The sequence below is a fragment of the Ranitomeya imitator genome, chromosome 6 (assembly GCF_032444005.1).
Source record: "Ranitomeya imitator isolate aRanImi1 chromosome 6, aRanImi1.pri, whole genome shotgun sequence".
NCBI lineage: Eukaryota > Metazoa > Chordata > Amphibia > Anura > Dendrobatidae > Ranitomeya > Ranitomeya imitator.
The window spans coordinates 428,889,339-428,901,946 of NC_091287.1; the positions used below are offsets into that span (position 1 = coordinate 428,889,339).

The 12,608-nt window shown below is 42.4% G+C and overlaps 1 protein-coding gene across 3 annotated transcripts in view; it reads right to left on the reverse strand.

Annotated features, from left to right (window-relative positions):
• Positions 1 to 12,608, reverse strand: part of ATP6V1H (ATPase H+ transporting V1 subunit H) — a 235,209-nt gene that overhangs the window by 145,381 nt on the left and 77,220 nt on the right. For all 3 annotated transcript variants that reach the window (XM_069731341.1, XM_069731342.1, XM_069731344.1), the window contains exons 8-10: positions 7,684 to 7,734; positions 2,851 to 2,948; positions 1,038 to 1,230 (exon numbers count right to left, since the gene is read on the reverse strand). In XM_069731341.1, coding sequence (XP_069587442.1) covers positions 1,038 to 1,230; positions 2,851 to 2,948; positions 7,684 to 7,734 — 342 coding nt within the window. The remainder of the gene's footprint in view (positions 1 to 1,037; positions 1,231 to 2,850; positions 2,949 to 7,683; positions 7,735 to 12,608) is intronic.

The following is a 12,608-nucleotide window of genomic DNA, read 5'->3' on the forward strand; positions in this document are numbered from 1 at the left end:
GGGATCAAGGCCGATGGAAAATACAGTTTACCACCACATTCAGTATTTGAAAAACCCGGTAATCGCCCCCACTGTGACATGCCGAATATGACAGATAACATGCCCCTCATCTCATTATTATCTCCATCTTTCCCTGACTCTCATCTCTTCCTTTCTGGAGGGATTGTGTTTTACATGCTGGGCAGCAAACTTTCTCGATCAGCTGGAGAGCCCAACAAACAGGCTCTCCATGCATATGTCGTGACGGTGAGACAGCCGCGACACATGCAGCTGCGGCACTGATCGGCCGGTGCAATCCAGGAAGCTGGGTTCCCTCTGCAGCTTATTCGGCAAGCGCTTTAGCTTTCTGAATAAGAAGGAACCCAAGAAAATTCACTCATCTCTACCGGAGACACTTACAAACGTAAGTGTGTTTCTACGGACCGCGTGTCCCTGGGCAAGATACGCTGACAAGTCCATTTTTTAACAACAGCACGGGCTATAAAACATCCCACACACGTGCAAATTGATGACATCGGTGTGTCATTAGTACCACACATACGGCACCAGGGAAGCAGCGGTACAGTTAGTGCTGTTACCCGGCGCCGGGTGCTGAAGACCACTCTCATCGTTCCGCCCTGCTCTGCCGCAATCAGAGGAGAATGTGGAGTGTAGTATTCAACTGATAACAGCGAGAGCAGGCGGCAGCTGATGACACTATTACTCCCATCAGCCTACATCTGCTGCCGCTAATTACAGTGAGAGTAATTACAGATGGGAGCATTCATCAGCTGCCGCCTGAGACATAAATAAAAAACGGGACGTGTGAAACCAGCCTCAGAGTGAGTAGAGACACATCCCCAAACAGTAAAACTCATCTGTTCATCCATCCGTACATTTATAGAAGAAAGAATTGTGGAAAAAAAAATCTTACAGAATTCTAGGGCAAAATTACCCAGAATTGTTGAGTTATAGAGGATACAAGTATGTACTGAAATGGCCATGTCTGGAGTAGTGACAGGCCCTCAGAGGTGTACTCCTTAGATTGAGTGACTTACCTTGAAAGCTGCAAGGATGATCCTTGTCACTTTCTCTTTGACCGACTCTTGGAGGATATCAGACAATACTGGCACAATGTTATACCTTCGGAGATATTCACACATTTGTGGACTGAAGGCAAGTAGCCAGATTGAGAAGATCATTTGATACTGAAGCTGGAATCCACATTTGTTGCTCAGGACGGACATTATGCTGAAAGATAAAAAAGTGAGATACATTCAGTACATTAATATGACTGTAAGTAAAGACCCAAATAATTAAGGAGTTTAGTAGAGATGGGAGAATCGATTTGCAGGCCTCTAGCCCATCGGCCAGGTCAGTAATATGAGATTGCTCCTCCTATCTCCCAGCACTCCAAGTTCTTCTCTTGATTAGCTGGGCGGCCGAAATGTGATGCTGCCCCATAAACAAAAGAAGAGTCGGAATGCCATAAGGTAAGAGGAGATCCGCCGTCCGCAGGCGGTCACAGACCTGGCCGATGAGCCTGCAAATCCATTCTCCCACCTCTAGTCTATCACACTATTGTGTCCGGTAAAAAAAAACAACAGAAAAAAAGGTGACTCCTTGAACTCCTCTTGCCTCATTACAATGAATAGATATGTCAAGGATCAGATCTGAATACAGCTTTTGGGTATAAGGCAGTAACCCTGTGACAAAATGCATAAAAGCAGTGTATTTTTTCCTGAGAGATCTAAGTCTGAGAAGACTGAAAGGATCTGCTGTTAACATCCTGGTGCCAGATACCAGAAGACTCTTCTAGAAGTAACGCCTCAACGGGACCAAGCTTTTGTAGTGGTATAAGGACCTACACAAAATTAGGAGGGTGGTTTTAGCGATAGGACTGATACACACACAGGCAGAGGCACACACTAATAGGATGATCCTGTAATGGTGTTCCAGTTAAAGGGCTTGTGGCAAGTCTAGAAGTTATCCCCTATTCATTAGAGATGGGATAAGGGATAATTTCCTATTTACTGAGCTCATGCTCAACGCCAGCTCCATTCAGACAGCTCTGTAGAGCTCCTTTCTCAGGATGGGTGGTGGTCCCAGTGGTCTGAACCCTAGGAAGTTATCCCTATTCATTAAGACATGGGATAGGGGATAACTTTCTATCTACTGAGCTTATGCTCAATCCCAGCTCCATTCAGACAGAGCTCTGGAGAACCCTACTCTCAGGATGGGTGGTGGTCCCAGTGATCTGACCCGTAGGAAGTTATCCCTATTAAGAGATGGGATAGGGGATAACTTTCTATCTACTGAGCTCATGCTCAATCCCAGCTCCGTTCAGACAGCTCTGTAGAGCTCCTCTCTCAGGATGGGTGGTGGTCCCAGTGATCTGACCCGTAGGAAGTTATCCCTATTAAGAGATGGGATAGGGGATAACTTTCTATCTACTGAGCTCATGCTCAATCCCAGCTCCATTCAGACAGAGCTCTGCAGAACCCTACTCTCAGGATGGGTGGTGGTCCCAGTGGTCTGACCCCTCGGAAGTTATCCCCTATCATATTGATAGAACTTCTATAACATGTTCAAACCTTATCACATTGTATTATGCAAGTACATTTCCGACTCCTTGCAATCTGTCCACATAAACATCTAATTTCCTGTGATGTGCACCTACCTCGTCTACCATCCCACACTTCAGAAGTTTCGCTCTGTCTAAACCACACATGCATCCTGTACTTTTTGAACTTCATATATTTCAATAATCATATTACTCGTTTCCCCAAGCTGCAGTCAAATCCATGGCGACAGCAATTGTCTTCTCAAAGCTTCTCAGCATTTATGATTATGGTTTGTAAGGAGCCTTACCAGGTGACACCATCTGCTTCTACCCACGCGAAGCGATACTCATTAACCCTCAGCATCAGCTGAAGGCATCCAGCAACACACTGCACATACTGGGAGCTCTAGAGGAGGGGGAACGGCAGACATTAGCACCCCAGGCAAAGAAAACACAAGAGAAATTATTTTGACTACAGTAGAGGCAAAAAAAAAACAATTACAGTACCATAAATTTTCAGCCATTTACTGGCTGAAAAAAAAAAAAAAAAAGTTGGAGGATGCCATTACAATAAGGCAAGAGTTTGACAGCCCTGCAAATACGGTAGAGCACTCTCTATTACAAAGATCTTCACGGCTAAGCACAGAAAACACTGCCCGCTAATAGCCTAACATTGTAGTCTAGCGGTCCTCAATGGTAGCCTCTATTAGAGGAGCAGATTGCTGCATATTGCCTCTCACCGAAGTGCAGCATTCCCCTCCGCACGCTACTAAATTGCCTAAACAAGTCCGCTCTTGTTTGCTATTCTGGACAGGTTTCAGCAGCTCAGCGTGGCTTTTTCCGCTGCATAACATATAACACATTATTGGATTTGTGGCAGTATGATGGTGTGATGGTGAAAGTGCCCATTGCGAGAGTGATAGATAAGGGCTCATTTATGCGTCCGCAGAGTTTATGTTTTGTAACCTCAATTACTGGAATTTATTGGCTCGCGCGTGCACTGTATACAGTTTATGAAATGGATTGCATAGCCGCTCCTTGGCTGGGATCACCACCATTGCCAAGAAATATGTCGTACTTTTGGGAAGTCAACCTATCATTTAGTAATAGTTCTAGAAAGACCATTAACATGAAGGATCTCTAACTATTGAATAACTGTGCTGTTAAATTGCAAACTAAAAGGGATGTTCCCATCTGGTACATTTATGGCACATGAAACCTGCATCTATCTCGAGAACAAGGCCTTGTTACGCTGCTGTCGAGACTCCAACCACCTCTCCACCAGCAATTCACATCTGGACACCATTTTTGAGATGGAAACAGGATCCATGAGTGGGGTCCTGTACCAATCATACATTTATGTAGTGATAATAAACTTTTTGGCATTCAGACACCAGGTAACATGTATTTTTTATGGGGAAAACAAAGTAAACCCTTGATAGATATCTTGGCTTGACTCCTGCCAGAACAAAGGTATCACAGCTTTGGAAATTCAACATGACCAATCTTATTTACCTTTTTTTTTTATTAGCTATCATTCTGTATACATGAGAAATGTGGTCGGCTGGTCTAAACAGGCTATTAAACGGCTGCCAATCAACAAACATTTAGCCAATTGATGGCCATTTAATGCCAGAAGCCGGCAAGTATACTATACAACCCTAAAGCTATGTGTCCACGTTCAGGATTGCATCAGGATTTGGTCAGGATTTTCCATCAGTATTTGTAGCCAAAACCAGGAGTGGGTGATAAAGGCAGAAGTGGTGCATATGTTTCTATTATACTTTTCCTCTAATTGTTCCACTCCTGGTTTTGGCTTACAAATACTGATGAAAAATCCTGACCAAATCCTGATGCAATCCTGAACGTGGACACATACCCTAAAGCTATGTGCACACGTTGCGGATTTTGCTGCGGATCCGCAGCAGTTTTCCATGAGTTTAAAGTACCATGTAAACCTATGGAAAACAGAAACCGCTGTGCTGTGCCCATGCTGCGGAAAAAAAACGTGCGGAAACGTTACATTCCACAGCATGTCAATTCCACCTGCGGTTTTACACCTGTGGATTCCTATTATGGAGCAGGTGTAAACCGCTGCGGAATCCGCACAAAATCCACAGTAAATCCGCAGGCAAAAGCAGTGTTTTTTACCCGCGGATTTATCAAATCCGCTACGGAAAAAAAACGCAGAGCTCAAAACTACGTGTGCACATACTATACTATACTATACTATACCATACTATAATCTGATCCTTCAGTTTGCGGATTATCTCTCCTCAATTAGGATATGTTTGGACAGCCAATTTTGGCTTAAAGAACCTTTTAAAAATCTAACCTAAATTTATGTATTGTGTGGATCTGTTGTGTGAGAGGCTTGCTCAATAATGCTCACATCAGATGCCACTAGAACAGAAGATCAAACATTTCCAGAAGAAAGGCAGCAAGAAAAGGTGTAAGGCAGCAAACATCACAGGGGTGGAGGGTGGGAAACACAAAAAACGTAGACTTTGCTAACAATGAATAGCGATTATCTTCCCAAAATGAGATTTACATTAATAGCTAAAAAATTATTAATGGCCAGGTACAAATCATAAATGGCGCGTGCACCAAATGGTATAATACATTTTATGAACTACAAAAAACAATGAGAAATGACAAAGGTTATCACACTACTGTATGCCGTAATGAGGATTCGGATTTGGTTTCTAACATTTAATACCTTTAATACAAATCTGACACGATTCATATATGACGCTGCATAGCGGAGAACTCAAAATGAATGTAAACTGTGTATCGCCAGAGGAGCATTAAGTGGAAGCTCGCAAGGTCAATTCTCTACTGCTACACGCAGAATGTTCCTTTTCCACCCTTATCAGACAAAAGCTACATGAAAGGATAAAAAAAAAAATCCTGCACAAAAATAAGTCACACAGCTCTTAACGTATAAAAGAAATGAGTGGTGGTTGGTGCCATTATGAGCACAATTTGCAGGGTTAAATTCAAGGCTTTCATTTGCATTGACAAATGTCCATTAATGAACAATTTTCGGAGATTTTATCTAAGCAATCTTTTACATTAGTAGATTCCAGTGCACGGAAAGTTGATAAGTAATATGACTTTCTATAAGAAGCACATTTACATGGGCACGCATCTGGGAAAAAACAATTACCCTCTAAAAGCAATGTACAGGTCGTCTAAGGAGCTCAATCAGACCTATGGAAGAGAACAACTTGAAAGCAATTCGAAAAATGAAAGCCATATGATAAATAAATAAATAGGCCATACCAGTCAGCCATCTAAGCTATCCTAATGGCAGATGTCGGGGGGAGATGAGGTTAGCGGAATTGGGTTAGAACTACCAATTCTTCTGTCCTCTGGAGGGTAAGCTGCCGCCAGAGCCTTGGGATCCCCTCCTCTTACCAGGGCTGATTGTACATATGTTTTGGGGGTCCAAAAAAAGTGAACAAGCAATTGGCTAACAGCCATCTAATGTGCATTGCTAACCTTAAGGGTCCCAAAGGCATTAGACTAATGTTGGCGGAACCCATCGATATTGATGTGCCCGGACAACACACTAATATCGGAGGAAAAGCCAATTGATAGAAAAGATTTTGATTTGGGTAGGCATGCCTGATTTCGAGATACTGATCGCAAAGTTTTCTGATAATGAACTGCCGGCAGTGATGTCCATCGGCAACTTTCTCATAGAGAACATAGGAGAACTCAACTGAACGAGTGTGCCAGTGTATGGGAGAGATGGCCATCAGCCATCTAATGTGCATGACCAGCTTTAGAGAGTTCGCCTTATCACACACAACACTCAAAAAGCTGGCCAGACAAATTAAATAGTTATCGACTGAGAAATAATTCAGCCGACAGCTAGCTCTCCCAACTCCTCCACATAAAGCGCAAAGCAGGGAGCGCTTACGGATTGGCTGCGGAAATTCCACAGACTGGATCCTTCTCTCCTCCGACAGATGATGTCAGGGAGCCTTCTTACACAAAAGATAGTCAGCCGATCCTGCCGAAATCTACGATTTTGGCCAACTTTTATCTAATATGTATGGGGGCCTTTAAATTGGGAATTGCCAATGAGATGACGGTAAGAGTTTATATGGGTCTCACAAACAAAAAGGGAGGAGAAGCGGAGAATCACACTATGTGTATACTTTTAAAATGGTATGGGACTGCGAGAATAGAGAGTGGAATAATACCAAGAGATGACAATAGGTCCTACTTTATGTCTCAAATTAGAGTGGGAAGAGGAGATCTGGAACACAAGCCATTGGAAGTGAACACATGCTAAAGGCCTCATGAAACTTGCGCTTTATTTTAAACGCCAAATGGACTGTATCAGCCGACACCGTTTCGCATGAACACAGGCTTTCTCAAGGCCCCACGACTGCACAATTTCAAATAAACCACAAGTGTCAAGGAAGGGTCTTTTCGGTTAACAGCTTCATATATACTTATGAGATTCTTAATTCCAATCAGGAGACCTGTGATAGGTCTAGGAAGAGCGGTCCGTATATAGACCATGAAATACGGCCGCCTCACTTGGGTAGAGAATTAAACATTACAGAAAATCACGGCTATACATTTGTAGACATAATGATGAATGAATACTACGGATGACCAAAACTACAGAGATTCACGGTCACATCTCTGTGCAGCATAATATAAAGGTGAATAACTGGAAACAAGAATCTAAAGGAAGGGTAAAACGTGAGTTAAATTACAACCAGACACTACTGATAACATTGTGTCTTGCTGCTTATTTTCATCAAGCCCTTACTAAGAGTCTCATTACATCTTCTGCCGCCTCCACAATCACCGATGTAAAGTCGTCTCACGTTTTCTGTCCAAACCTTGTGACTTTGATTTTCAATAGGACTTTGGGTCAGCCTCTGTCTATCCATATGTAATGAGAAGTGTGAAAAGAAATGTGGGTGGCACAGTTGAAAGACAGAGCGGGGACTTTAAGACATTAATGTAACGAGAGAAGTTACAGGGAAACTAAACTGAAGACAACTAGCAGTAAGTAACAAGCTAGCAACCTAATGTCAAGTGTCTGTACCCTAGACCATGATTCACCATTGTTCCAGATCTACGATCCTCTGATTTTAGTTCTAAACACTTACATCACTCGGAGAAACCGTTCCTGTTTCCATAGCACCTCCACTTCGTGATTTCTGAAAGAAAGAAATGTTAAAAAGTTATTTAACCCCTTTACCCCAAGGGTGGTTTGCACGTTATGGACCGGGCCAATTTTTACAATTCTGGCCACTGTCCCTTTATGAGGTTATAACTCTGGAACGCTTCAACAGATCCCAGTGATTCTGACATTGTTTTCTCGTGACATATTGTACTTCATGGTATTGGTAAAATTTCTTTGATAGTACCAGCATTTATTTGTGAAAAAAACGGAAATTTGGCGAAAATTTTGAAAATTTTGCAATTTTCCAACTTTGAATTTTTATGCAATTATATCACAGAAATATGTCACACAAAATACTTAATAAGTAACATTTCCCACATGTCTACTTTACATCAGCACAATTTTGGAACCAAAATTTTGTTTTTGTTAGGGAGTTATAAGGGTTAAAAGTTGACCAGCAATTTCTCATTTTTACAACACCATTTCTTTTTAGGGACCACATCTCATTTTAAGTCATTTTGAGGGGTCTATATGATAGAAAATAACCAAGTGTGACACCGTTCTAAAAACTGCACCCCTCAAAAGGCTCAAAACCATATTCAAGAAGTTTATTAACCCTTCAGGTGTTTCACAGGATTTTTTGGAATGTTTAAATAAAAACGAACATTTAACTTTTTTTTCACAAAAAAATTAATTCAGCTCCAATTTGTTTTATTTTACCAAGGGTAACAGGAGAAAACGGACCCAAAAGTTGTTGTACAATTTGTCCTGAGTACGCCGATACTCCATATGTGGGGGTAAACCACTGTTTGGGCGCTTGGCACAGCTCGGAAGCGAAGGAGCGCCATTTGACTTTTCAATGCAAAATTGACAGGAATTGAGATGGGACGCCATGTTGCGTTTGGAGAGCCCCTGATGTGCCTAAACATTAAAACCTCTTACAAGTGACACCATTTTGGAACGTAGACCCCCTAAGGAACTTATCTAGGTTTGGTGAGCACTTTGACCCACCAAGTGCTTCACAGAAGTTTATAATGCAGAGCCGTAAAAATAAAAAATCATATTTTTTTACAAAAATGATCTTTTCGCCACCAATTTTTTATTTTCCCAAGGGTAAGAGAAGAAATTGGACCCCAAAAGTTGTTGTCCAATTTGTCCTGAGTACGCTGATACCCCATATGTGGGGGGAACCACCGTTTGGGCGCATGGAAGGGCTCGGAAGGGAAGGAGCGCCATTTGGAATGCAGACTTAGATGGAATGGTCTGCAGGCGTCACATTACATTTGCAGAGCCCCTAATATACCTAAACAGTAGAAACCCCCACAAGTGACCCCATATTGGAACTAGACCCCCCAAGGAACTTATCTAGATGTGTTGTGAGAGCTTTGAACCCCCAAGTGTTTCACTACAGTTTATAACGCAGAGCCGAGAAAATAAAAAATCTGTTTTTTTCCCACAAAAATTATTTTTTAGCCCCCAGTTTTGTATTTTCCCAAAGGTAACAGGAGAAATTGGACCCCAAAAGTTGTTGTCCAATTTGTCCTGAGTACAGTGATACCCCATATGTGGGGGTAAACTCCTGTTTAGGCACACAGGAGAGCTCGGAAGGGAAGGAGCACTGTTTTACTTTTTCAAGGCAGAATTGGCTGGAATTGAGATCGGACGCCATGTCGCTTTTGGAGAGCCCCTGATGTGCCTAAACAGTGGAAACCCCCAATTATAACTGAAACAATAATCCAAACAGACCCCTAACCTCAACGGTAACCCTAAACACACCCCTAACCCTGTCACACCCCTAACCCTAATCCCAACCGTAAATGTAATCCAAACCCTAACTTTAGCCCCAACCCTAACTGTAGCCTTAACCATAGCCCCAGCCCTAACCCTAGCCCTAACCCTAATGGGAAAATGGAAATAAATAAAAAATTTTAATTTTTTCCTAACTAAGGGGGTGATGAAGGGGAGTTTGATTTACTTTTATAGCGGGTTTTTTAGCGGATTTTTATGATTGGCAGCCGTCACACACTGAAAGACGCTTTTTATTGCAAAAAATATTTTTTGCGTTACCACATTTTGAGAGCTATAATTTTTCCATATTTTGGTCCACAGAGTCATGTGTGGTCTTGTTTTTGCAGGACGAGTTGATGTTTTTATTGGTAATATTTTCGGGCACGTGACATTTTTGATCGCTTTTTATTTTTATTTTATTTATTTTTTTGTGAGGCAGAATGACCAAAAACCAGCTATTCATGAATTTCTTTTGGGGGAGGCATTTATACCGTTCCACGTTTGGTAAAATTGAGAAAGCAGTTTTATTCTTCAGGACAGTATGATTACAGCAATACCTCATTTATATTTTTTTTATGTTTTGGCGCGTTTATACGATAATTATTCTTTCTATAAAATAGTTTTTATTTTTGCATCGCTTTATTCTGAGGACTATAACTTTTTTATTTTTTCGCTGATGATGCTGTATGGCGGCTTGTTTTTTGCGGGACAAGATGACGTTTTCAGCGGTACCATGGTTATTTATATCTGTCTTTTTGATCGCGTGTTATTCCACTTTTTGTTTGGCGGTATGAGAAAGTTGTTTTTTGCCTCTTTTTTTACGGTGTTCACTGAAGGGGTTAACTAGTGATATAATTTTATAGGTGGGGTCGTTACGGACGCGGCGATACTAAATATATGTACTTTTATTGTTTGTTTTTTTATTTAGATAAAGAAATGTATTTATAGGAACAAAATATATATATATATATATATATTTTTTTTTTTTTTTTTTTTTTTTTGGGGGGGGGGGGGGGGATTTTTTTTACACATGTGAATTTTTTTTTTTACACTATAACAATGCCCCAGGGGGGCATCATGTTATAGTGTGAGATCGCTGATCTGACACTTTGCTGTGCACTGTGTCAGATCAGCGATCTGACGTGCACTTCTCCTGGCTTCCCGGCGCCTGCTCTGAGCAGGAGCAGTGAAGCCACCTCCCTGCAGGACCCGGATGCCGCGGCCATCTTGGATCTGGGCCTGCTGCAGGTAGGAGGAGGCAAGAGACCCTCAGAGCAACGCGATTACTTCGCGTTGCTCCAGGGGTCTCAGGGAAGCCAGCAGGGAGCCCCCTCCCTGCGCGATGCTTCCCTATACCGCCGGAACCCCCGCGGCCATGTTTGATCGCCGGGGACGGTCCGTGACCACTCCTGGCATATAGTGCCGGATGTCAGCTGCGATAGTCAGCTGACACCCGGCCGCGCTCCCCCCGTGAGCGCGGCCGATCGCGCTGAACGTACTATTCTGTCCTTGGGAATTAGGGCCCACCTCACATGGACGGAATAGTACGTCCAATGTCAGAAAGGGGTTAAGCGTACTATACAATTTATTTGCTTCTCTTTGTTATATTACTTAGCGCTTTGGTGTTTTGTTTTTTTTGTTTGTTTTATATTTTTTATATTTGTTGAGTTTTTCGTTTAGATGGTGTATAAGTAAAAAAATAAATAAAAAAACTAGAAAAAGTACACTTTCAGGACCATGGTCCAAAGTCAGCATCAATATTCTGTGGCCGCAGACAGGACACCCTGCGAACCGCATACTACTTCCGGGAATCCCTAGCATCTTCTCTGATTTGTAGGCCTTAAGCAACGTGATTGTTGTGGTGCGATGCATGTATGATGTCGTGCCAGGCCTACTAATCAGAAGGAGCAGTAGGTATGCCCACATATAAGATGCAGCTCACAGGACTCCTTTCTCATGGCCACGGACTACTGACGTACTGCTGGACAAGGGTCATGAACATTGATTTGCTTATCTACAAGAAAAAAAGGTTCTCAAATTCTGAGAGTACATAGCAACTGTCAAAACCATGGTGGCCACATTCCTCGCAGCTAATCTCACCATTTTAACCCTCTCCCCCCTTTGGGGCAATCTCCAGTTTCCCCCAGGCATGGAATCCCTTAAGAACTTTTGCTTATGGGTCGCTGCAGGGATAACCAGAGTCAACTATCTTTTTAACGTCGACGGGATTATTCCATTCTCGGTCCTGAGTGAAAAATATAATTTCACCCCTGGAGAGGTATTTCCCTATCTACAACTTAAAAACTTTGTCAACTCATTACTAAAAAAATTCTACCCCTCCCTACTCCTTTACTCCCTTCGAACAAAAATGCCGTCAAAATCCACATGCTCTAGGTACTATATCTCTCCTCTACTCGCATATCAACTCCTCCTCTCATAGGTGCTGCTTAAAATACACTTCTCGCCGGGAGTCCGACATTGGTTCCACCTTGACAGATTCGGAGTGGTCCCAAATTTGGTCCTCCTCTACTGGAGGAATATTAAATTCCCCTATGCTGGAAACTAACTATAAGGTGTTAACCCGATGGTACCTGACCCCAGCCAGAGCGGCTAAGGCAGTCGCCAACTACTCTGCAAACTGCTTTAGAGGGTGCAATTCCGCAGGAGATATGTTCCATACATTGTGGCTATGCCCGATTGTACGTAGATTTTGGATCAGAATCTACCGTTTGGTTTACTCTATAACAAATATAAACCTTAAAAAAAAAAACCTTGGGAGGCCTTACTGAACAAACGCATCCCCAACATCCCTAAACACACTCAAACCCTCATTGCATTCATATTCCTGGCAGCCAAACAAACCATAGCTTTGGCATGGAAAAAAACAAATTTACCGTATATACTCGAGTATAAGCCGACCCGAGTATAAGCCGACCCCCCTAATTTTGCCACAAAAAACTGGGAAAACTTATTGACTCGAGTGTAAGCCTAGGGTGGAAATGCAGCATTTACCGGTGAATTTCAAAAATAAAAATAGATCATTATTTCCCCATAGCTGTGCCATATAGTGCTCTGCACCGTTCATATTTCCCCATAGCTGTGCCCCATATAGTGCTCTGC